The sequence below is a fragment of the Hyla sarda genome, unplaced genomic scaffold, assembly GCF_029499605.1.
Source record: "Hyla sarda isolate aHylSar1 unplaced genomic scaffold, aHylSar1.hap1 scaffold_237, whole genome shotgun sequence".
Classification (NCBI taxonomy): Eukaryota; Metazoa; Chordata; class Amphibia; order Anura; family Hylidae; genus Hyla; species Hyla sarda.
This window is the reverse complement of record NW_026609054.1, coordinates 209,180-235,912: the sequence shown is the minus strand read 5'-3', so window position 1 is coordinate 235,912 and position 26,733 is coordinate 209,180. Positions and strand designations below refer to the sequence as shown.

The 26,733-nt window shown below is 44.1% G+C and overlaps 1 protein-coding gene across 1 annotated transcript in view; it reads right to left on the bottom strand.

Annotated features, from left to right (window-relative positions):
* LOC130322638 (transient receptor potential cation channel subfamily M member 2-like) overlaps nt 1-26,733 on the bottom strand; it is a 285,004-nt gene that overhangs the window by 150,301 nt on the left and 107,970 nt on the right. Inside the window, exons 10-14 of the mRNA XM_056553109.1 lie at nt 20,543-20,664; nt 19,551-19,883; nt 13,974-14,102; nt 1,247-1,376; nt 554-699 (exon numbers count right to left, since the gene is read on the bottom strand). Coding sequence (XP_056409084.1) covers nt 554-699; nt 1,247-1,376; nt 13,974-14,102; nt 19,551-19,883; nt 20,543-20,664 — 860 coding nt within the window. The remainder of the gene's footprint in view (nt 1-553; nt 700-1,246; nt 1,377-13,973; nt 14,103-19,550; nt 19,884-20,542; nt 20,665-26,733) is intronic.

Here is a 26,733-nt window from a genome sequence, read left to right as displayed (position 1 = left end):
CGGCCCCATGTTTGCTTTTCAGGTCTGATATGCCAAAGGGCAATAGAGTGACATTTATACTGTATACTGTTCTCTCTAGGTGCCGGGATCTGGTTCTAGGCCGTGAGTAGCTATCATGCATTGCATGTGCACACTTTAATCATGCAATATGGATATATGTCTGAGACTGTATTCTCCTTTTTTCCCTTTTTTTTACAGGAAACCGGACATACAGTGTTACCCTGTGGTGCTAACTAGCACCAATAAAGTGCTTATTGATTTAAACTTAAACATTTGTAGCCAAAATTGCGTAAGCCTCCCCTGATGATGCCTTTAACTTAGGTTGAAACGCGTTGGGAGCAATCCATATTCTATGCTGCGTAATCTATACGTTGAGCATAGGAGGGCTATACCAATTTAATTCGTTTTTATCCTCACTAGCACAAATACCTTTGGTGGTTTTTATTTGATATCATTAAAGGTTATATTTTATACACGCAGTTCCCCACCATATTGGTTATGTTAATATGTTTTGTTACAGGTGAGACCACCTAATAAAATGTACCACACATACCTGCACTCCTCCCTGAGACATGAAGCTGCGAGCCTGCGATTCTTCAGCCAACTCTAAGGTGGTGGTTTTACCCCATTTTGGAGACATTCGTATGAGGAGAAGTTCTGCTCGTTTTTGATCGTATCGGTCACATTCGGAAAAGACTCCTGCTCCAAGACATAGAGTTTTATAATAATAGTGGACGAATGGCAGAGAAAGCATTAAAGGGGTACTCCGCCCCTAAACATCTAATCCCATATTAAAAGGATAGGGGATAAGATGTCTGATCGTGGGGGTCCCACCACTGAGGACCCCCACGATCTCGACTGCGGCACCCCAGACATCCGGTGCACAGAGCGAACTTTGTTCCGTGCCGGATGACTGGCGAGGCGGGATGGAGGTCCGTGATGTCACGGCCACGCCCCCTCAAGACTAGTCTATCGGAGGAGGTGTGACGGCCACCACGTCCCCTCCAATAGACTTGTATCGAGGGGGTGTGGCCATGACGTCACAAGCGGGACATGACCGTGACGTTCTTGGCCTCCGACGCTGCACCCCACGCTCTAAACAAACACCTGGTGCACCAGTCGAGATCACGGGGGTCTACAGCAGCAGGACCTCCGCAATCAGACGTCTTATCCTTTGGATCGGGGATAAGATGTCTAGGAGTGGAGACCCCTTAATGGCCCATATTGGTTCTCATCCTCCTCTCACCTATAGCCCTCTCCTCATAGACGTCCGCCAAGGCCTTCATTTCATCTATGTTCTCTGTATCCTCCTCCTCTTTAGCAAGGGCCTTCAGAATCTTCGTACAAGCCAACGCCCCAACAATACAGTCATCGCTCTGCAGGAGAAGACAGACCACTACTCAGAAGACCCCAAGAGAAGACAGACTACTACTCAGAAGACCCAAAGAGAAAAGAAGACAGACTACTACACAGAAGGCCCAGAGAGAAAATAGACTACTACTCAGAAGACCCCAAGAGAAGACAGACTACTACTCAGAAGACATCGAAAGAAGACAGACAGCTACTCAGAAGACCCCAAGAGAAGACAGACAACTACTCAGAAGACATCGAAAGAAGACAGACAGCTACTCAGAAGACCCCAAGAGAAAAGAAGACAGACTATTACTCAGAAGACCCCTGGAGAAAAGAAGACAGACTACTACACAGAAGACCCAGAGAGGAAACAGACTACTACTCAGAAGACCCCAAGAGAAAAGAAGGCAGACTACTACTCAGAAGACCCCGAGAGAAGACAGACTACTACAAATAAGATCCCAAGAGAAGACAGACTACTACTCAGGAGACCATAAGAGAAAAGAAGACAGACTACTACTCAGAAGACCTCGAGAGAAGACAGACTACTACTCATAAGACCCCAAGAGAAAAGAAGACAGACTACTACTCAGAAGATCCCAAGAGAAGACAGACTACTACTTATAAGACCCCAAGAGAAGACAGACAGCTACTCAGAAGACCCCAAGAGAAAAGACGACAGACTGTTACTCAGAAGACCCCGGTAGAAAAGTAGACAGACTACTACTCAGAAGACCCCAAGAGAAGACAGACTACTACTCAGAAGATCCCGAGAGAAGACAGACTACTACTCAGAAGATCCCAAGAGAAGACAGACAGCTACTCACAAGACCCCAAGAGAAAAGACGACAGACTATTACTCAAAAGACCCCGGTAGAAAAGAAGACAGACTACTACTCAGAAGACCCAGAGAGAAGACAGACTACTACTCAGAAGACCCAGAGAGAAGACAGACTACTACTCAGAAGATCCCAAGAGAAAAGAAGACAGACTACTACTCAGAAGACCACGAGAGAAGACAGACTACTACCTAGAAGACCCCAAGAGAAGACAGACTACTCAGAAGACCCCAAGAGAAAAGAAGACAGACTACTACTCAGAAGACCCCAAGAGAAAAGAAGACAGACTACTACACAGAAGGCCCAAAGAGAAGACAGACTACTACCCAGAAGACCCCAAGAGAAGACAGACTACTCAGAAGACCCCAAGAGAAAAGAAGACAGACTACTACTCAGAAGACCCCTAGAGAAAAGAAGACAGACTACTACTCAGAAGACCCCAAGAGAAAAGAAGACAGACTACTACTCAGAAGACCACGAGAGAAAGCAGACTACTACTCAGAAGACCCAGAGAGAAGACAGACTACTACTCAGAAGACCACGAGAGAAGACAGACTACTACTCAGAAGACCTCAAGAGAAGACAGACTACTACTCAGAAGACCCCAAGAGAAGACAGATTACTACTCAGGAGACCCCAAGAGAAGACAGATAACTACTCAGGAGACCCCAAGAGAAGACAGATTACTACTCAGAAGACCCCAAGAGAAGACAGACTACTACCCAGAAGACCCCGAGAGAAGACATACTACTACTCTGAAGGCCCAGAGAGAAGACAGACTTCTACTCAGAAGATCCCAAAAGAAGACAGACTACTACTCAGAAGACCCCGAGAGAAATGAGGACAGACTACTACTCAGAAGACCCCGAGAGAAGACAGACTACTACTGAGAAGGCCCCAAGAGAAAAGAAGACAGACTACTACACAGAAGACCCTGAGAGAAGACAGACTACTACTCAGAAGGCCCAGAGAGAAGACATACTACTACTCAGAAGATCCCAAGAGAAGACAGACATCTACTCAGAAGACCCAAAGAGAAAAGAAGACAGACTACTACACAGAAGGCCCAGAGAGAAAACAGACTACTACTCAGAAGACCCCAAGAGAAGACAGACCTCGAAAGAAGACAGACTACTACTCAGAAGACCTCGAAAGAAGACAGACTGCTACTCAGAAGACCCAGAGAGAAGACAGACTACTACTCAGAAGATCCCAAGAGAAAAGAAGACGGACTACTATTCAGAAGACCACGAGAGAAGACAGACTACTACTCAGAAGACAGACTACTACTCAGAAGACCCCAAGAGAAAAGAAGACAGACTACTACACAGAAGGCCCAAAGAGAAGACAGACTACTACCCAGAAGACCCCAAGAGAAGACAGACTACTACCCAGAAGACCCCAAGAGAAGACAGACTACTCAGAAGACCCCAAGAGAAAAGAAGACAGACTACTACTCAGAAGACCCCTAGAGAAAAGACTGACTACTACTCAGAAGACCACAAGAGAAGACAGACTACTACTCAGAAGACCACAAGAGAAGACAGACTACTACTCAGAAGACCCAGAGAGAAGACAGACTACTACTCATAAGACCACGAGAGAAGACAGACTACTACTCAGAAGACCTCAAGAGAAGACAGACTACTACTCAGAAGACCCCAAGAGAAGACAGATTACTACTCAGGAGACCCCAAGAGAAGACAGATAACTACTCAGGAGACCCCAAGAGAAGACAGATTACTACTCAGAAGACCCCAAGAGAAGACAGACTACTACCCAGAAGACCCCGAGAGAAGACATACTACTACTCTGAAGGCCCAGAGAGAAGACAGACTTCTACTCAGAAGATCCCAAAAGAAGACAGACTACTACTCAGAAGACCCCGAGAGAAATGAGGACAGACTACTACTCAGAAGACCCCGAGAGAAGACAGACTACTACTGAGAAGGCCCCAAGAGAAAAGAAGACAGACTACTACACAGAAGACCCTGAGAGAAGACAGACTACTACTCAGAAGGCCCAGAGAGAAGACATACTACTACTCAGAAGATCCCAAGAGAAGACAGACATCTACTCAGAAGACCCAAAGAGAAAAGAAGACAGACTACTACACAGAAGGCCCAGAGAGAAAACAGACTACTACTCAGAAGACCCCAAGAGAAGACAGACCTCGAAAGAAGACAGACTACTACTCAGAAGACCTCGAAAGAAGACAGACTGCTACTCAGAAGACCCAGAGAGAAGACAGACTACTACTCAGAAGATCCCAAGAGAAAAGAAGACGGACTACTATTCAGAAGACCACGAGAGAAGACAGACTACTACTCAGAAGACAGACTACTACTCAGAAGACCCCAAGAGAAAAGACAGACTACTACACAGAAGGCCCAAAGAGAAGACAGACTACTACCCAGAAGACCCCAAGAGAAGACAGACTACTACCCAGAAGACCCGAAGAGAAGACAGACTACTCAGAAGACCCCAAGAGAAAAGAAGACAGACTACTACTCAGAAGACCCCTAGAGAAAAGACTGACTACTACTCAGAAGACCACAAGAGAAGACAGACTACTACTCAGAAGACCACAAGAGAAGACAGACTACTACTCAGAAGACCCAGAGAGAAGACAGACTACTACTCATAAGACCACGAGAGAAGACAGACTACTACTCAGAAGACCTCAAGAGAAGACAGACTACTACTCAGAAGACCCCAAGAGAAGACAGATTACTACTCAGGAGACCCCAAGAGAAGACAGATAACTACTCAGGAGACCCCAAGAGAAGACAGATTACTACTCAGAAGACCCCAAGAGAAGACAGACTACTACCCAGAAGACCCCGAGAGAAGACATACTACTACTCTGAAGGCCCAGAGAGAAGACAGACTTCTACTCAGAAGATCCCAAAAGAAGACAGACTACTACTCAGAAGACCCCGAGAGAAGACAGACTACTACTGAGAAGGCCCCAAGAGAAAAGAAGACAGACTACTACACAGAAGACCCTGAGAGAAGACAGACTACTACTCAGAAGGCCCAGAGAGAAGACATACTACTACTCAGAAGATCCCAAGAGAAGACAGACATCTACTCAGAAGACCCAAAGAGAAAAGAAGACAGACTACTACACAGAAGGCCCAGAGAGAAAACAGACTACTACTCAGAAGACCCCAAGAGAAGACAGACTACTACTCAGAAGACCTCGAAAGAAGACAGACTACTACTCAGAAGACCCCGAGAGAAGACAGACTACTACTCAGAAGACCTCGAAAGAAGACAGACTGCTACTCAGAAGACCCCAAGAGAAAAGAAGATAGACTATTACTCAGAAGACCCTTGGAGAAAAGAAGACAGACTACTACACAGAAGACCCAGAGAGGAAACCGACTACTACTCAGAAGACCCCAAGAGAAAAGAAGGCAGACTACTACTCAGAAGACCCCGAGAGAAGACAGACTACTACAAATAAGATCCCAAGAGAAGACAGACTACTACTCAGAAGACCATAAGAGAAAAGAAGACAGACTACTACTCAGAAGACCTCGAGAGAAGACAGACTACTACTCATAAGACTCCAAGAGAAAACAAGACAGACTACTACTCAGAAGACCCCAAGAGAAGACAGACTACTACTTATAAGACCCCAAGAGAAGACAGACAGCTACTCAGAAGACCCCAAGAGAAGACAGACAGCTACTCAGAAGACCCCAAGAGAAAAGACGACAGACTGTTACTCAGAAGACCCCGGTAGAAAAGAAGACAGACTACTACTCAGAAGACCCCTAGAGAAAAGACTGACTACTACTCAGAAGACCACAAGAGAAGACAGACTACTACTCAGAAGACCACAAGAGAAGACAGACTACTACTCAGAAGACCCAGAGAGAAGACAGACTACTACTCATAAGACCACGAGAGAAGACAGACTACTACTCAGAAGACCTCAAGAGAAGACAGACTACTACTCAGAAGACCCCAAGAGAAGACAGATTACTACTCAGGAGACCCCAAGAGAAGACAGATAACTACTCAGGAGACCCCAAGAGAAGACAGATTACTACTCAGAAGACCCCAAGAGAAGACAGACTACTACCCAGAAGACCCCGAGAGAAGACATACTACTACTCTGAAGGCCCAGAGAGAAGACAGACTTCTACTCAGAAGATCCCAAAAGAAGACAGACTACTACTCAGAAGACCCCGAGAGAAGACAGACTACTACTGAGAAGGCCCCAAGAGAAAAGAAGACAGACTACTACACAGAAGACCCTGAGAGAAGACAGACTACTACTCAGAAGGCCCAGAGAGAAGACATACTACTACTCAGAAGATCCCAAGAGAAGACAGACATCTACTCAGAAGACCCAAAGAGAAAAGAAGACAGACTACTACACAGAAGGCCCAGAGAGAAAACAGACTACTACTCAGAAGACCCCAAGAGAAGACAGACTACTACTCAGAAGACCTCGAAAGAAGACAGACTACTACTCAGAAGACCCCGAGAGAAGACAGACTACTACTCAGAAGACCTCGAAAGAAGACAGACTGCTACTCAGAAGACCCCAAGAGAAAAGAAGATAGACTATTACTCAGAAGACCCTTGGAGAAAAGAAGACAGACTACTACACAGAAGACCCAGAGAGGAAACCGACTACTACTCAGAAGACCCCAAGAGAAAAGAAGGCAGACTACTACTCAGAAGACCCCGAGAGAAGACAGACTACTACAAATAAGATCCCAAGAGAAGACAGACTACTACTCAGAAGACCATAAGAGAAAAGAAGACAGACTACTACTCAGAAGACCTCGAGAGAAGACAGACTACTACTCATAAGACTCCAAGAGAAAACAAGACAGACTACTACTCAGAAGACCCCAAGAGAAGACAGACTACTACTTATAAGACCCCAAGAGAAGACAGACAGCTACTCAGAAGACCCCAAGAGAAGACAGACAGCTACTCAGAAGACCCCAAGAGAAAAGACGACAGACTGTTACTCAGAAGACCCCGGTAGAAAAGAAGACAGACTACTACTCAGAAGATCCCGAGAGAAGACAGACTACTACTCTTAAGACCCCAAGAGAAGACAGACAGCTACTCAGAAGACCCCAAGAGGAGACAGACTACTACTCAGAAGACCCCAAGAGAAGACAGATTACTACTCAGAAGACCCCGAGAGAAGACAGACTACTACTCAGAAGACCCCGAGAGAAGACATACTACTATTCTGAAGGCCCAGAGAGAAGACAGACTTCTACTCAGAAGATCCCAAGAGAAGACAGACTACTACTCAGAAGACCCAGAGAGAAATGAGGACAGACTACTACTCAGAAGACCACGAGAGAAGACAGACTACTACTGAGAAGGCCCCAAGAGAAAAGAAGACAGACTACTAAACAGAAGACCCTGAGAGAAGACAGACTACTACTCAGAAGGCCCAGAGAGAAGACATACTACTACTCAGAAGATCCCAAGAGAAGACAGACATCTACTCAGAAGACCCCAAGAGAAGACAGACTGCTACTCAGAAGACCCCAAGAGAAGACAGACTACTACTCAGAAGACCATGAGAGAAGACAGACTACTACTCAGAAGACCCCAAGACAGACTACTACCCAGAAGACCCCAAGAGAAGACAGACATCTACTCAGAAGACCCAAAGAGAAAAGAAGACAGACTACTACACAGAAGGCCCAGAGAGAAAACAGACTACTACTCAGAAGACCCCAAGAGAAGACAGACTACTACTCAGAAGACCTCGAAAGAAGACAGACTACTACTCAGAAGACCCCGAGAGAAGACAGACTACTACTCAGAAGACCTCGAAAGAAGACAGACTGCTACTCAGAAGACCCCAAGAGAAAAGAAGACAGACTATTACTCAGAAGACCCCTGGAGAAAAGAAGACAGACTACTACACAGAAGACCCAGACAGAGAGGAAACAGACTACTACGCAGAAGACCCCAAGAGAAAAGAAGGCAGACTACTACTCAGAAGACCCCGAGAGAAGACAGACTACTACAAATAAGATCCCAAGAGAAGACAGACTACTACTCAGAAGACCATAAGAGAAAAGACGACAGACTACTACTCAGAAGACCTCGAGAGAAGACAGACTACTACTCATAAGACCCCAAGAGAAAAGAAGACAGACTACTACTCAGAAGACCCCAAGAGAAGACAGACTACTACTTATAAGACCCCAAGAGAAGACAGACAGCTACTCAGAAGAACCCAAGAGAAGACAGACTACTACTCATAAGACCCCAAGAGAAGACAGACAGCTGCTCAGAAGACCCCAAGAGAAAAGACGACAGACTGTTACTCAGAAGACCCCGGTAGAAAAGAAGACAGACTACTACTCAGAAGATCCCGAGAGAAGACAGACTACTACTCTTAAGACCCCAAGAGAAGACAGACAGCTACTCACAAGACCCCAAGAGAAAAGACAACAGACTATTACTCAGAAGACCCCGGTAGAAAAGAAGACAGACTACTACTCAGAAGACCCCAAGAGAAGACATACTACTACTCAGAAGACACCAAGAGAAGACCCACTACTACTCAGAAGACCCAGAGAGAAGACAGATTACTACTAGGAAGACCCCAAGAGAAATGACGACAGACTACTACACAGAAGACCCAGAGAGAAGACAGACTACTACTCAGAAGACCCCAAGAGAAATGACGACAGACTACTACACAGAAGGCCCAGAGAGAAGACAGACTACTACTCAAAAGACCACCAGAGAAGACAGATTACAACTCAGAAGACCATGAGAGAAGACAAACTACTACCCAGAAGACCCCAAGAGAAGACAGACTACTCAGAAGACCCCAAGAGATAAGAAGACAGACTACTACTCAGAAGACCCCTAGAGAAAAGAAGACAGACTACTACTCAGAAGACCCCAAGAGAAATGAAGACAGGCTACTACTCAGACCACGAGAGAAGACAGACTACTACTCAGAAGACCCAGAGAGAAGACAGACTACTACTCAGAAGACCACGAGAGAAGACAGACTACTACTCAGAAGACCTCAAGAGAAGACCGACTACTACCCAGAAGACCCCAAGAGAAGGCAGACTACTCCGAAGACCCCTAGAGAAAAGAAGACAGACAACTACTCAGAAGACCCCAAGAGAAAAGAAGACATACTATTACTCAGAAGGCCCCAAGAGAAGACAGACTACTACTCAGAAGACCCCAAGAGGAGACAGACTACTACTCAGAAGACCCCAAGAGGAGACAGACTACTACTCAGAAGACCCCAAGAGAAGACAGACTACTACTCAGAAGGCCCAGAGAGAAGACAGACTATTACTCAGAAGACCCCAAGAGAAGACAGATTACTACTCAGAAGACCCCAAGAGAAGACAGACTACTATTCTGAAGGCCCAGAGAGAAGACAGACTTCTACTCAGAAGATCCCAAGAGAAGACAGACTACTACTCAGAAGACCCCGAGAGAAATGAGGACAGACTACTACTCAGAAGACCCCGAGAGAAGACAGACTACTACTCAGAAGACCCCGAGAGAAGACAGACTACTACTGAGAAGGCCCCAAGAGAAAAGAAGACAGACTACTAAACAGAAGACCCTGAGAGAAGACAGACTACTACTCAGAAGGCCCAGAGAGAAGACATACTACTACTCAGAAGATCCCAAGAGAAGACAGACATCTACTCAGAAGACCCCAAGAGAAGACAGACTGCTACTCAGAAGACCCCAAGAGAAGACAGACTACTACTCAGAAGACCATGAGAGAAGACAGACTACTACTCAGAAGACCCCAAGACAGACTACTACCCAGAAGACCCCAAAAGAAGACAGACTACTCAGAAGATCCCAAGTGAAGACATACTACTCAGAAGACCCCAAGAGAAGACAGACTACTCAGAAGACCCCAAGAGAAGACAGACTACTCAGAAGACCCCAAGAGAAAAGAAGACATGCAGAAAGAAAGGGTAGGAAGTTCAGCTCACTGACCAGAGAAATTAAAACGTAATCTTTACTGTGGACGGTTAAAATCCATGAGGACAAGAAAAACTAAATGGTGTATAAAAACATTGTGCCGACGCGTTTCGGGCTACAGACGAGCCCTTAATCATGATTAAGGGCTCGTCTGTAGCCCGAAACTCGTCGGTGCGATGTTTTTATACACCATTTAGTTTTTCTTGTCCTCATGGATTTTAACCGTCCACAGTGAAGGTTATGTTTTAATTTCTCTGGTCAGTGAGCTGAACTTCCTACCCTTTCTTTCTGCATGCCACTAACGGGAAGCGGCCCGCATGTTCCTGCTCCAGACTGTTTTCTCTCCACGAAGGCCAGGACTACATTACGGTGTGGTGAGTGAGCTGAGTTTCCCCTCGGCATTTCCTATATCAGAAAAGAAGACAGACTGCTACTCAGAAGACACCTAGAGAAAAGAAGACAGACTACTACTCAGAAGACCCCAAGAGAAAAGAAGACAGACTACTACTCAGAAGACCACGAGAGAAGACAGACTACTACTCAGAAGACCACGAGAGAAGACAGACTACTACTCAGAAGACCACGAGAGAAGACAGACTACTACTCAGAAGACCACGAGAGAAGACAGACTACTACTCAGAAGACCCCGAGAGGAGACAGACTACTACTCAGAAGATCCCAAGAGAAGACAGACTACTACTCAGAAGACCCCAAGAGAAATGAGGACAGACTACTACTCAGAAGACCCCAAGAGAAATGAGGACAGACTACTACTGTAGTACCCTGAGAGAAAAGAAGACAGACTACTGCTCAAAAGACCCCAAGAGAAAAGAAGACATACTTATACTCAGAAGACCCCGAGAGAAGACAGACTACTACTCAGAAGACCCCAAGAGAAGACAGATTACTACTCAGAAGGCCCAGAGAGAAGACAAACTACTAATCAGAAGACCCCAAGAGACGACAGATTACTACTCAGAGGACCCCAAGAGAAGACAGGCTACTACTCAAAAGACCCCAAGAGAAGACAAACTACTACACAGAAGACCCCGAGAGAAGACAGACTACTACTCAGAAGGCCAAGAGAGAAGACAGACTACTACTCAGAAGATCCCAAAAGAAGACAGACTACTACTCAGAAGACCCCGAGAGAAATGAGGACAGACTACTACTCAGAAGACCCCGAGAGAAGACAGACTACTACTCAGAAGGCCCCAAAAGAAAAGAAGACAGACTACTACTCAGAAGACCCGAGAGAAGACAGACTACTACTCATAAGACCCCAAGAGAAGACAGACAGCTACTCAGAAGACCCCAAGAGAAAAGACGACAGACTACTACACAGAAGACCCCAAGAGAAGACAAACTACTACTCAGAAGGCCCCAAAAGAAAAGAAGACAGACTACTACACAGAAGACCCTGAGAGAAGACAGACTACTACTCAGAAGACCCAGAGAGAAGACAGACTACTACCCAGAAGACCCCGAGAGAAGATAGACTACTACCCAGAAGACCCTGAGAGAAGACAGACTACTACACAGAAAGCCCCAAGAGAAGACAGACTACTACTCAGAAGGCCCAGAGAGAAGACAGAATACTACTCAGAAGACCACGAGAGAAGACAGACTACTACTCAGAAGACCCTGAAAGAAGACAGACTACTACTCAGAAGACCCTGAGAGAAATGAGGACAGACTACTACTCAGGAGACAATGAGAGAAAAGAAGACAGACTACTACTCAGAAGATCCCAAGAGAAAATAAGACAGACTACTACTCAGATGACCCCGAGAGAAGACAGACTACTACTCAGAAGACCCCAAGAGAAGACAGACTACTACTCAGAAGATCCCAAGAGAAGACAGACTACTACTCAGAAGACCCCAAGAGAAATGAGGACAGACTACTACTGTAGTATCCTGAGAGAAAAGAAGACAGACTACTACTAAGAAGACCCCAAGAGAAAAGACATACTACTACTCAGAAGACCCCGAGAGAAGACAGACTACTACTCAGAAGACCCCGAGAGAAGACAAACTACTACTCAGAAGAACCCCAAGAGAAGACAGACTACTACACAGAATACCCCAAGAGAAAAGACGACAAACTATTACTCAGAAGACTTCGGTAGAAAAGAAGACAGACTACTATTTAGAAGACCCCGAGAGAAGACAGACTACTACTCTTAAGACCCCAAGAGAAGACAGACTACTACTCTTAAGACCCCGAGAGAAGACAGACTACTACTCAGAAGACCCCAAGAGACCATTCCGAGATGACAAGTGTCTACATTTCACCCATCAGACGCACAAGGTAATGAGGATGCGCCAGGCCCAGAAGATTTTTAAATAGAAGTAATTTACAAATCTTATAAACACAATGGAGAGGCTCCTGTCTATCTGACAGTCACCGAGGACCCGAGCAACCCAACACACACCTATACCCACGGTGTATAAAAATAGGATCAATATGGAAAAAATAAATGGGGCTCAAGGGTCAAAGATATCTGGTTTAAATAGATTGGTATTTATTAATATAAAATGCAAAAAAGACTAAATAGGGATGTACAGGGCCCTTGTACCTCCCTAATTAATTAAATAACAATAAAATATGATAATCCCAATATAAAAAACTAAAAATAATAACAACTATAAAATAATAACAATAATAACTAAAAATAACTAACATAAAAAACTAAAAAATCAATTTTATAGTTGTTATTATTTTTAGTTTTTTATATTGGGATTATCATATTTTATTGTTATTTAATTAATTAGGGAGGTACAAGGGCCCTGTACATCCCTATTTAGTCTTTTTTGCATTTTATATTAATAAATACCAATCTATTTAAACCAGATATCTTTGACCCTTGAGCCCCATTTATTTTTTCCATAATTTACAAATCTGTTTAACTTTCTGGCAACAGTTCATTTAAAAAAATTGTTTTCCACCAGAGTACCCCTATAAATCACCTTTGGTGCTTTATTCACATAGATGCTATGGAAGAGCAGAATTGCGAATTATGCTCTTCCATAACATCTATTTGAATAAAGCATGAAAGGCGATTTAAAGGGGTACTCCGCCCCTAGGCATCTTATCCCCTCTCCAAAGGAGAGGGGATAAGACGTCTGATTGCTGGGGACCCCCGCGATCGCCCTGCTGCACCCGGTGTTCTTTTAGAGCGTTGGGTGCAGTGCCAGAGGCTCGTGATGTCACGGCCACATCCCTTCAATGGATAGGGGATAAGATGTCTAGGGGCGGAGTAACCCTTTAAGCAATATGGTGAGTGCCAGGATTCTTTTACCTCTCCTGACAATCAGTTGTCCATGAGCACCACAGCCACGTACGAGTGGCGGCTCCATTTATCTACTTTTACCTACATTTGGGTGAGATTGGGTTAATAATCTGAATCTCTTGCCCGGAGGTAGTAATAGCTGCTTACATTTAGGGCGGGATTAGGACAGGTTAAAGTAAGGCTACATTCACGTCTCCATCGGACCCGCGCCACATCCCATTCATTTGAATGAACTGGATGGAGTCAGATGGTGACCGGTTGGCTCATTTTTGCACCGTATCCGGTTTTGTTGCTGGACCGAAAACCATGGTCTTCTGCGGTTCAATAAAACTGATGCAGTGCAAAAACGAGCTGACCCCGGGCGGATCATTCAAATGAATGGGATGTAGCGCGGGCCCAGCAGGGATACATTTTTTTAATTCTCCCACTGGATCCGGCTGCCGGATCCCGGAAGCGTGGTGTGAATTCCCCCCTAAAATAGACTTATCAGCTTAAGGAGAAGTTACCAGACTCCAGATTATATCGGCAAGTTCTTGTCGGTTCTGGACAATGCACCATATTAGGAGATCGCGCACAGGATGCGCCAGATACTGAGGAGGCTTCGATTTCTTCATCACTGATACTTTACCATTCATCTGAAATGTAAGAAAGACGCGATCATGTGACTCCGGCCATAGTGTAGAATATTAGGTCACATGGGGACATTTATCGCACTGTTTAGACGTCTATATTTGTCTCTCGGTCTTTTTGTTGAGACTTTTCTGAGACTTTTTCTTTAGACCCTTCTCCGCAAACATCGTATCGTGTCGACAATACAGAATAAGATGCAGCAGACAGGAATTTATCAACTATTAGAAAGTCTCAAAAAAATAAATCTCATCAACAGAAAATACGCGGAAATGTCCGACCATGTCAGACCCCGCGGAAATCCAATCTACGTTAGTAGGACGTACAAGGCGACACAGTGCAGGTTACATTTCAAAGGACATTTTATCACAAATCTGAAAGGTAATATAATCTAACAATATATAAAATTCTAAAACAATACAGTCTAATCCCAATGATGCCTGATTTTAATTTTTTTTGGTTATTTTTGTTGTCCTTGTAGATGTCTAATGATCATTTTTGTATTTTTTAGTCCTTTTTGTTGTCCTTGTAGATGTCTGATGATAATCTTTGTATTTTTTGGTCATTTTTGTTGTCCTTGTAGATGTCTGATGATAATCTTTGTATTTTTTGGTCATTTTTGTTGTCCTTGTAGATGTCTGATGACAATTTTTTAATTTTTTGGTCATTTTTGTTGTCCTTGTAGATGTCTGATGATAATTTTTTGTTATCCTTGTAGATGTCTGATGTTATTTTATTTTATTTTTTGGTCATTTTTGTTGTCCTTGTAGATGTCTGATGTTTATTTATTTCTTTTTGGTCATTTTTGTTGTCCTTGTAGATGTCTGATGATAATTTTTTAAAATTTTTTGGTCATTTTTGTTGTCCTTGTAGATGTCTGATGATAATTTTTTTAATTTTTTTGGTCATTTTTGTTGTCCTTGTAGATGTCTGATGTTATTTTTAAATTTTTTGGTCATTTTTGTTGTCCTTGTAGATGTCTGATGATAATTTTTTGTTATCGTTGTAGATGTCTGATGTTATTTTTTTAATTTTTGGGTAATTTTTGTTGTCCTTGTAGATGTCTGATGACATTTTTTTATTTTTTTGGTCATTTTTGTTATCCTTGTAGATGTCTGATGTTATTTTTTGGTCATTTTTGTTATCCTTGTAGATGTCTGGTGAAATTGTTTAGATTTTTTGGTCATTTTTGTTGTCCTTGTAGAGTCTGATGATTTTTATTTATTTTTTGGTCATTTTTGTTGTCCTTGTAGATGTCTGATGATAATTTTTTAAAATTTTTTGGTCATTTTTGTTGTCCTTGTAGATGTCTGATGATAATTTTTTAAATTTTTTTGGTCATTTTTGTTGTCCTTGTAGATGTCTGATGTTATTTTTAAATTTTTTGGTAATTTTTGTTGTCCTTGTAGATGTCTGATGATAATTTTTTTTTTTGTTCATTTTTGTTGTCCTTGTAGATGTTTGATGATAATTTTGTTATTTTTTGGTAATTTTTGTTGTCCTTGTAGATGTCTGATGATAATTTTTTTTTTGGTCATTTTTGTTGTCCTTGTAGATGTCTGATGATAATTTTTTGTTATCGTTGTAGATGTCTGATGTTATTTTTTTAATTTTTGGGTAATTTTTGTTGTCCTTGTAGATGTCTGATGACATTTTTTTATTTTTTGGTCATTTTTGTTATCCTTGTAGATGTCTGATGTTATTTTTTGGTCATTTTTGTTATCCTTGTAGATGTCTGGTGAAATTGTTTAGATTTTTTGGTCATTTTTGTTGTCCTTGTAGAGTCTGATGATTTTTATTTATTTTTTGGTCATTTTTGTTGTCCTTGTAGATGTCTGATGATAATTTTTTTTAATTTTTTGGTCATTTTTGTTGTCCTTGTAGATGTCTGATGATAATTTTTTATTTTTTGGTCATTTTTGTTATCCTTTTAAATGTCTGATGTTATTTTTTGAATTTTTGGTCATTTTTGATATCCTTGTAGATGTCTGATGATTTTTTTTGTATTTTTTGGTCACTTTTGTTGTCCTTGTAGATGTCTGATGATCATTTTTTAAAATTTTGGTCATTTTTGTTGTCCTTGTAGATGTCTGATGATAATTGTTTTATTTTTTGGTCATTTTTGTCGTCCTTGTAGATGTCTGATGATTTTTTTAAATTTTTTTTGGTCAATTTTATTGTCCTTGTACATGTCTGATGATATTTGTTTTATTTTTTGGTCATTTTTGTTGTCCTTGTAGATGTCTGATGATAATTTTTTTATTTTTTGTTCATTTTTGTTGTCCTTGTAGATGTTTGATGATAATTTTGTTATTTTTTGGTAACTTTTGTTGTCCTTGTAGATGTCTGATGATAATTTTTTTTTGGTCATTTTTGTTGTCCTTGTAGATGTCTGATGATAATTTTTTGTTATCGTTGTAGATGTCTGATGTTATTTTTTGGTCATTTTTGTTATCCTTGTAGATGTCTGGTGAAATTGTTTAGATTTTTTGGTCATTATTGTTGTCCTTGTAGAGTCTGATGATTTTTATTTATTTTTTGGTCATTTTTGTTGTCCTTGTAGATGTCTGATGATAATTTTTTTAAATATTTTGGTCATTTTTGTTGTCCTTGTAGATGTCTGATGATAATTTTTTATTTTTTGGTCATTTTTGTTATCCTTTTAAATGTCTGATGTTATTTTTTGAATTTTTGGTCATTTTTGATATCCTTGTAGATGTCTGATGATTTTTTTTGTATTTTTTGGTCACTTTTGTTGTCCTTGTAGATGTCTGATGATCATTTTTTAAAATTTTGGTCATTTTTGTTGTCCTTGTAGATGTCTGATGATAATTGTTTTATTTTTTGGTCATTTTTGTTGTCCTTGTAGATGTCTGATGATTTTTTTAAATTTTTTTTGGTCAATTTTATTGTCCTTCTAGATGTCTGATGATATTTGTTTTATTTTTTGGTCATTTTTGTTGTCCTTGTAGATGTCTGATGATAATTTTTTTATTTTTTGGTCATTTTTGTTGTCCTTGTTGATGTCTGATGATAATTTTTTTTATTTTTTGGTCATTTTTGTTGTCCTTGTAGATGTCTGATGATAATTTTTTTTTTTTTGGTCAATTTTATTGTCCTTGTAGATGTCTGATGATAATTGTTTTATTTTTTGGTCATTTTTGTTGTCCTTGTAGATGTCTGATGATAATTTTTTTATTTTTTGGTCATTTTTGTTGTCCTTGTTGATGTCTGATGATAATATTTTTTATTTTTTGGTCATTTTTGTTGTCCTTGTAGATGTCTGATGATAATTTTTTATTTTTTTGGTCTCTTTTGTTGTCCTTATAGATGTCTGATGATTTTTTTGTATTTTTTGGTCTCTTTTGTTGTCCTTGTAGATGTCTGATGATCATTTTTTAAAATTTTGGTCATTTTTGTTGTCCTTGTAGATGCCTGATGATAATTTTTTGATCATTTTTGTTGTCCTTGTAGATGTCTGATGATCATTTTTTTGCTTTGGTTTTCTATATTTTACTGCTCCAATTTCACTTTTGCAGCTGATTTGAAGAAAGTGTATGAATTTACGCCATGTGCATGGTGCAATTTTAGTCTCTGGAGAATTCTGAAAATGTGTAGTGGAAGCATGGCGCAGTTCCCCATGGCAACCAATCCGATTCCTTCTTTAATTATTAATATTTTGCTATGACCAGGGAAAACATGAAGAAGCGATGTGATTGGTTGCTCTGGTCACTGCTCCGCTCCTCCTCTACACGTTGTCATCAATCTCCCCTCTTGTGCCTAAGGCTATGCTCTTACCATAGAATGTCCACATGGAGAATCTCTAAGCGCGCGTTCCATATAGTGCGTGCACTGGCAGAATCTTCCGGCGCTTGGACCGCACAGGAATGTCTCATAGACAGTTATGCATTCCGTGAGGCTTCCGCACAAAGAATGACTGACTTCAATCTGTGCGGACACGAACAAAGGAATTTCCGTTCCGAAAAGATCTGACATGTAAATTCCACCGTGTGCCGAGTCACAATTGGGAATCTCCGTCCCAATTTTCAGGAATTCGGAATTGAATTTCCATGGTATAAACGGAGCCGACGATTTTGACCGATTACCACATGGATCATCCTCCTTTTGGACTTAGACTAACAGAGTTGAGGACCTAGAGCAGTGTGGTGTCCCAGCACCGGGGGTTTGTACCTGCGGCACAGGTGTTGGGCCCACTGAGAGACTGATTATTGATTCTATTGAGTTCAAGCACTTTAACAGAGGGTTAATATATTTTTATCATGTTATGTGTTATTTCTATATGTTTCTTCATGTATGTGTTATACCTTCAAGAGAAGAGCTGTGTAAACTCATGTACCCCTGCCTGCCAATCGGAACCCCAACATTCTTAGCCATATAGAGTAGTGGGGGGAGGAGTTACCCCAGTATAGCCCTAGTGAGCACAAGTGTGGTAAAGGTGTGAGGTGTGTGGAGGAGCTCTGAGGAAGGACGAGAACAAATTTATCATTCCAAGTCTCTTCCGGTCAATCTGCAAGGATCACCCGAACATCCAAAATTCAAGCCTGGCAGAGAAAGCTACAGGACCTTTACAGAACCCTAGCGACCTGGATCCATCTTTAATTTCCTTTCAAGTCAGTGTGAATCTATTAGATGAAAAGCACCACAAGTCCCAGTAAGGCAACAGGGCTTCCAAAAGTTACCCTGCCTCCTCCCACTCTGCACCGTACTGTCTGTGTGTTACCATCTGCACCAGTTCAGACCGTTATCTGTAACCTGACGTCTTGTGTTCATTTACTCCCCGTGTCTGGCCCAGGAGAAGCTGTCTCCAAACCCGGACTGTGTATAGGATAACTGTGCCCTGGCGTCACAAAGTGATCAGGTATTTCCTAGCACCCCCGTGGCTACCTCAGTGTTTCTCAACTACTGTGCCTCCAAGCTGTTGTTAAACTACAACTCCCAGAATGCCATGCCTGCCTTCTTTTGTCTGTGCATTTGTAAAGTCAAAATTTTACCAAAACATTAATTTGAACAAATGAGATAGGCTAAGGTTTGTGAGGGCATGGAGGCCGAGGAAAAGGTAGAATATTGAGGCTAAGGGGGGAGGCATGGAAGAAAAGCCAAAAGATGACACAGAGGGTAAAGTGAATTTGTTTGGGAAGCGGAGTATAAAATGGATATTAGAGTTTTGTTGGGTAAAAGGCTGTGCGACTGTTGTGAGACTTTTCTGGTCTAAAGTGCTGCGGAGAATAGACAATGATAGTAAATCTCCCCCAATGAGCTTGAACATCTTCTGGAGGACACGACCCACAGAGAGAACCCCGGTCCTCATTTACTAAGAGTGGAGGGTTTTTGGCTGTCGTTTTTTCTGTGTGTTATTTACTAAGATGGGCCCTGTGCAACATTATACCACTATGAGGGTCAGAGGTGATGTCCTTCGTATCGTACGCCGCGCTCACCTTGATGTTGACATGTGCCAGACTGCGCATTTTCCGATGCCTTCCTTCAGGATACAGAGGTTCAGAGATGTCTCCCAGGAGCTCTTGCAGGACACGAGACACGTGGTGCAGTTCAATCGTTGGTTCCACTCGTATCCTGGATCCTTCCCCAGTGGCCGCTCTCTCCAGCTTACTAGAAATCAGACTGGAGGGGTCGGTGTTTTTGTACAGGTAGGTTAGAGTGTCCCACGTGACATATTCTGACAGACTGACTCCGTGTTCCAGGAAGAGGCGAACAAACAAAGGCTTATCCTCGATCAGTGACAGCGTCAGGCAGGGATACAGATCTGAAGGCTGGAACACAGAAAACATGTTATGGTACCCACCATTACCCAGCGTCCTTCACACCTGACATGGTTCTACATGGACTAGAGCTTGGGCCACCTTCCACTCATTTGAGGCTACATGAAGTTTCCAACCTTCCAAAGGATAGGGGACAAACTGTCTGATCGTGGGGTCGCACGATCTTGGCTGCGGCACCCCAGACATCCGGTGCACGGAGTGACCTTCGCTCCGTGTTGGATGACTGGTGATGCGGAGGCTTGTGACATCATGGCTACACCCCCTTAATGCAAGTCTATGGGAGGGGTGTGATGTCCCATAGACTTGCATTGAGTGGGCGTGGCCATGACGTTACGAGCGGGCGTGACCATTACATAACGAGCCTCCGGCGCTGCACCTGATGCTCTAAACGAACGCCGGGTGCAGCAGGGAGATCGCGGGGGCCCCAGCGGCGAGACCCCCGTGATCAGACATCTTATCCCCTATCCTTTGGAGTACCCCTTTAACGGGTGCTTCAGTGATTTGGAAATTAATATGGTACTGGGGCCTAGAAGAAGCCGCAGTAAGGATCCCATGAGCGATATGTGCAGATGGAAGAACCTTAGCATGACCAGGACAGTGACCAGGACCATGACCAGGACCATGACCAGGACCATGACAATGACCTTTACCTTCCAAGTCCAGTCTTCAGTAAAGATCTGTGTCTTAGCGATATCTGGTCGATTCCAGGACACTGCGAGTTTGAGCTGATGGTCCCAGTTTTCCTGTCCATAGTGGTCAGTACTGTGAGAGGCTGAAAAACAAGGACGACTATGAGATTCAAGGTCACAGTTCTGACTGGCCAATGTTTCACAAATATAGAAGAGCAAATTGATATAGCACAAACCAAGTTCTGTCTTTAAAGAGAACCTGTCACGTGATAAACATGTGATAAATGTTATAATCCTCCCAGATCACTGACCCATCAGGGTAAATGTTATAATCCTCCCAGATCACTGACCCATCAGGATAAATGTTATAATCCTCCCAGATCACTGACCCATCAGGATAAATGTTATAATCCTTCCAGATCACTGACCCATCAGGATAAATGTTATAATCCTCCCAAATCACTGACCCATCAGGATAAATGTTATAATCCTCCCAGATCACTGACCCATCAGGATAAATGTTATAATCCTTCCAGATCACTGACCCATCAGGATAAATGTTATAATCCTCCCAAATCACTGACCCATCAGGATAAATGTTATAATCCTCCCAGATCACTGACCCATCAGGATAAATGTTATAATCCTCCCAAATCACTGACCCATCAGGATAAATGTTATAATCCTCCCAGATCACTGACCCATCAGGGTAAATGTTATAATCCTCCCAGATCACTGACCCATCAGGATAAATGTTATAATCCTTCCAGATCACTGACCCATCAGGATAAATGTTATAATCCTCCCAAATCACTGACCCATCAGGATAAATGTTATAATCCTCCCAGATCACTGACCCATCAGGATAAATGTTATAATCCTTCCAGATCACTGACCCATCAGGATAAATGTTATAATCCTCCCAAATCACTGACCCATCAGGATAAATGTTATAATCCTCCCAGATCACTGACCCATCAGGATAAATGTTATAATCCTCCCAAATCACTGACCCATCAGGATAAATGTTATAATCCTCCCAGATCACTGACCCATCAGGGTAAATGTTATAATCCTCCCAGATCACTGACCCATCAGGGTAAATGTTATAATCCTCCCAGATCACTGACCCATCAGGATAAATGTTATAATCCTCCCAGATCACTGACCCATCAGGGTAAATGTTATAATCCTCCCAGATCACTGACCCATCAGGATAAATGTTATAATCCTCCCAGATCACTGACCCATCAGGATAAATGCTATAATCCTCCCAGATCACTAGCCCCATCATGGTAAACCACCCCCAGCCTTTTTATTATTTGTTAGTTTTCTACCTTTATATTGCTTTGTACTTTCTTCTCAGTCAGATTCACAGACTGGGAAGGAGCGTTCCCCAGCAGACGTGACATCATCTGAAACCATACAGGGGAGAACTTCCTTCCCCACTCTGCTACACACAGCCCAGAGCAGATCAGTGTGAGATGAGCTATGATTGGCTAAGGCTGCACTTAGCATTTCCTGATTATGGAGTCCAAAGTCTGTGCAGGAGATGGGGGGGGGGATGTGCTCTGGACAAGTAGGGAGACACCTAGAGGCAGCTTTTTTAAACACTAATAAAAACATTTTTTTTTTTAAACAAAGAAAATTAGAAAGTTTACTTATTGACCATAAGGAGTGCAACAGCAAAAATGAGTTTTAATGAGAGTACCCATTTAAGGGGTACTCCTATCATGGGAGGGTCCAACAGCTGGGGCCCCCCATCATCTCCTGCATGGAGCCCATCCTGAGCGCATTGTGGCTATAGCCCTCAGAGATGAGCTTCAGTGAAGGCCGGCAAAGCCAATTACCAGCTGAGGCGGGATACCATATCAGTCTGGTGGTTGGCTGAGCGGGCAGGACTGAGCACAACAACATGACTACATCAGCAAGGCCTCTACAAGGTAAAGATTCACAGCAGACAGGGTTAGGATCCTGCGGTTCAAGTTCATCTGAAGAAGCTTAAAGGGGTACTCCGTGGAACTTAATCCCTCCAGTACTTATTAGCTGCTGTTTGCTCCACAGGAAGTTGTGTAGTTCTTTCGAGTCTGACCACAGTGCTCTCTGCTGACACCTCTGTCCATGTCAGGAACTGTCCAGAGCAGAAGAGGTTTTCTATGGGGATTTGCTCCTGCTCTGGACAGTTCTGACATGGACAGAGGTGTCAGCAGAGAGCAATTGCTGTGGAACACAGCAGCCAGGAGCAGTTGGGTGCTGGGTGTGTCCATTTTTGAGCTCCTCCAGCCTTCCACACAGAGCATCGCAGGTGTTCCATCAGCCTTTCCCAGGAGTGTGGCAGGCTCCTGTGGATGGCCTTTCCTGCATGGAGCCCCAGGCTTCTACCTCTTGTTCCCGGCTGGCGAAAGGGGGGAATATAGTATCTACAGCCGGTTCCAAGTTCGGGGTGAGGCGTTCCAGCAGGGCCCGCAGCAATGCAGAGCCCGCTCTCCCGTCCAAAACCGCAGGACGCAAGGCTACAGCCAAGAACAGCGGACCCTCTGCTACCCCTGAATCCAAGATGGTGGAGTATGTATAGTTGGGCAGAAAACTTAGGAGCCTGAGGGAAGACCTGAAGTTTTTATGCTACCAAGCTGTCCATGCCTCTGGAGGTAAGAGGCAGAAGTTTACTGCCCAGGTGCGGGCTCTGAAGGTAGAGGTGGCTGAGGTGGAGGAGGCCAGAAGGAACATTGCTGAGGGTGCAGGGTTCTTTAACCCCTTAAGGACTCAGGGTTTTTCCGTTTTTGCACTTTCGTTTTTTCCTCCTTACCTTTAAAAAATCATAACCCTTTCAATTTTCCACCTAAAAATCCATATTATGGCTTATTTTTTGCGTCGCCAATTCTACTTTGCAGTGACATTAGTCATTTTACCCAAAAATGCACGGCGAAATGGAAAAAAAAATCATTGTGCGACAAAATCGAAAAAAAACGCCATTTTGTAACTTTTGGGGGCTTCCGTTTCTATGCAGTGCATATTTCGGTAAAAATTACACCTTATCATTATTCTGTAGGTCCATACGGTTAAAATGATACCCTACTTATATAGGTTTGATTTTGTCGCACTTCTGGAAAAAATCATAACTACATGCAGGAAAATTTATACGTTTAAAAATGTCATCTTCTGACCCCTATAACTTTTTATTTTTCCACGTACGGGGCGGTATGAGGACTCATTATTTGCGCTGTGATCTGAAGTTTTTATTGGTATGATTTTTGTTTTGATCTGACTTTTTGATCACTTTTTATTCATTTTTTAATGTTATAAAAAATTACCAAAATACGCTTTTTGGGACTTTGGAATTTTTTTGCGCGTACGCCATTGACCATGCGGCTTAATTAATGATATATTTTTATAGTTCGGACATTTACGCACGCGGCGATACCACATATGTTTATTTTTATTTTTTTTTACACTGTTTTATTTTTCTTATGGGAAAAGGGGGGTGATTCAAACTTTTATTAGGGAAGGGGTTAAATGACCTTTATTAACACTTTTTTTTTACTTTTTTTTTGCAGTGTTATAGGTCCCATAGGGACCTATAACACTGCACACACTGATCTCTCATCCTGATCACAGGCGTGTATTAACACGCCTGTGATCAGCATTATCGGCGCTTGACTGCTCCTGCCTGGATCTCAGGCACGGAGCAGTCATTCGTCGATCGGACACCGAGGAGGCAGGTAAGAGCCCTCCCGGTGTCCGATCAGCTGTTCGGGACGCTGCGATTTCACCGCGGCGGTCCCGAACAGCCCGACTGAGCAGCCGGGATACTTTCAGTTTCACTTTAGAAGCGGCGGTCAGCTTTGACCGCCGCTTCTAAAGGGTTAATACCACACATCGCCGCGATCGGCGATGTGTGGTATTAGCCGCGGGTCCCGGCCGTTGATTAGCGCCGGGACCCGCGGCGCGATCCCGCTTCATATCGCGGGAGCCGGCGCAGGACGTAAATATACGTCCTGCGTCGTTAAGGGGTTAAAGAAAAACTAATGATGAGAGATTTAAAGACCTGCAAGCATGTACAGACAGCCATGAGGACAGCAGTGAGGAGGAAGATGGAGGGGAGGAAGGTGATGGAGAGTCAGGTGAAGGTGAAGCCATGGAGAGTGATGGGGATGTTGCCCCTAGTGCATGTGACCCCCAGCCCCCCCCCCCCCCCCAAGATAGCTACGCTGAGCCCTATCAAGTGGTGTTGCCATCCAGTGATGGTAAGATGGAGGATAGCGGAGAAAAGGACCCGGCTAGTGGGGGTTTGCTGAGAGCTGTTGTGCAGCAGGAGTCACCTACCCGCTTTGAGGATTTTGCCTTTGGTGAAGATCTTGGCAAGGATGATTTAGTAAGGAAACAGGAAAAGAAGCAGAAAGTTCAGGAAACTGTATCTTTTTTGTTTAATCCACTCAAGTTCCTGTCATGGACCGGGGCCAGCAAGGGGGGGTACAGCATGGCGTCAGAATAGGCTTCAGGCGCAATAGATGTGAAGCCCACCCATCTTGCCGGGCAGTGGCGGGGCAAGCTATGCCGGCGTGTGCTTGGGGGGCGGTTCCCCGAGTGCTGTGGGCATTACCGGCGCTGCGGGGCACTACCCTGTGAGGGGGGAGTGTTCTGGCACCGGTGGCAGAGAGCGGTGGGTCCAAGTATTCGGGGGGGCGGTCCTCCGAGTACTATATGTTCTGTGGGCACTGCGGGGCACTCCTCTGTGAGGGGGAGGAGTGTCCGGATGTCGGAGTCCGCTGAAGAGCCCATGCGGACAAGCACAGATGGCACGGTGGGGATTCCCTGCTTGTCAGAGAGTGTGGGCGGAGCTGTGGTGCGCCCGGGGGGCAGCTCCAGACTCCAGAAGGGACATCGCCCATGGAGGAGGAGCCGTTAGCGTCAACCCCAGCAGCAGCTAAGCCAGCAAAGAACATTATTAAACCAGCTATACTACAAGTCCCAGCCAGCCTAGAATGTATTGGTTGTGCTGATGGTTCTGGGTCTGGTTCTGGTCCTGCTGCCCCCCCCCCCCCCCGGTAGTGAGTGCTCCTAGGAGCTATGCTAATGTCGCTGCAGGGGGTTCAGGGGGGTCCCCGCCTCCGTCCAGCTCTGGAGGCCATTTACAACAGTGCCTCCTGGAGGCTCTACGCAGGGGTGACAGGTCGATCCAGGTAGAGGGGAGGGGTGAGGTCAACCTGTCTTTCTGGATAGAGAGGGACGGTTTGGGGGCTTTCCTAGAGCGGAATGGGGAAGTGGTCTGGTCCCTCCCGACAACCGGGCAGGACAATAACCGCAGGAATGTGGTTCGTATGATTTGTAGGGGCGAGGATGCGTGTCCACCTCGTGCAAAAGTGGTTGAGCTCTTCTTCAGATGGAATTCAGGGCGAGTGACATCTTTGCCCTGATTCACCCCTACGGTTCGTCCGAGTTTGATGTCAGTTTCGTACGGCCAGAGGGTCTCAAACTCTTCTGGTCGAACTATGAAATGGCGAAGAACGAGACTGGCTGACGGGATTTCGCTGTAAAGGCAATTTCCTGTCAGAACTCTGTCAAGAAAGTGACCAATTTGACCCGTAACAAGTCACTTTCTTGTTATGACATCATGACCTGGCTGGGACAGTATGGGGATGTGAAGGACATACCCAAAAAAAACTTGACGTTTTCCGTCAAACTCAAGCGTTCAGGGAGTAAGGTTACCCACATGCCATCAGCCGCCTTCATTGGACGTGATAGGATCCAGATTTTCTACCAGGGGCAGCCTAAGGTCTGTCACAGGTGTGGCAGCCCCACCCACTTTAGCGCACCCTGTACTGTGCAGGTCTGTGCTTTGTGTGGTTGGGTGGGTCATCTGGCCGCATCCTGTAGGCAGATCTGGTGCCACCTGTGTGGTGTCCTTAGGCACCCTTTCAGCCATTGTCCTAGCGCTTTTGCCGGTGCAGTGGCCGCTGAGGCCGAGGAGAGCTGTGAAGTTGCCCCGGCTGGGGAGGGTACGGGCAGGGATGGGAGCGCAACAGGACTAGTGAGGAGTAAAAAGGGCCCGCCAAACTAAGGCGGGAGGAAAATTGTAGGAGGAGTAGGGAGCTGGAGAGTACCCAAGTGACGGGGGTAGCTCCGCCCCCTGCTACTGAAGCTGGCCCTGTAACTGCTTAAGCCCTGGAGGAGAACGTGCTGGATGAGGAGATCAGGAGACTTCACAGAGAGGA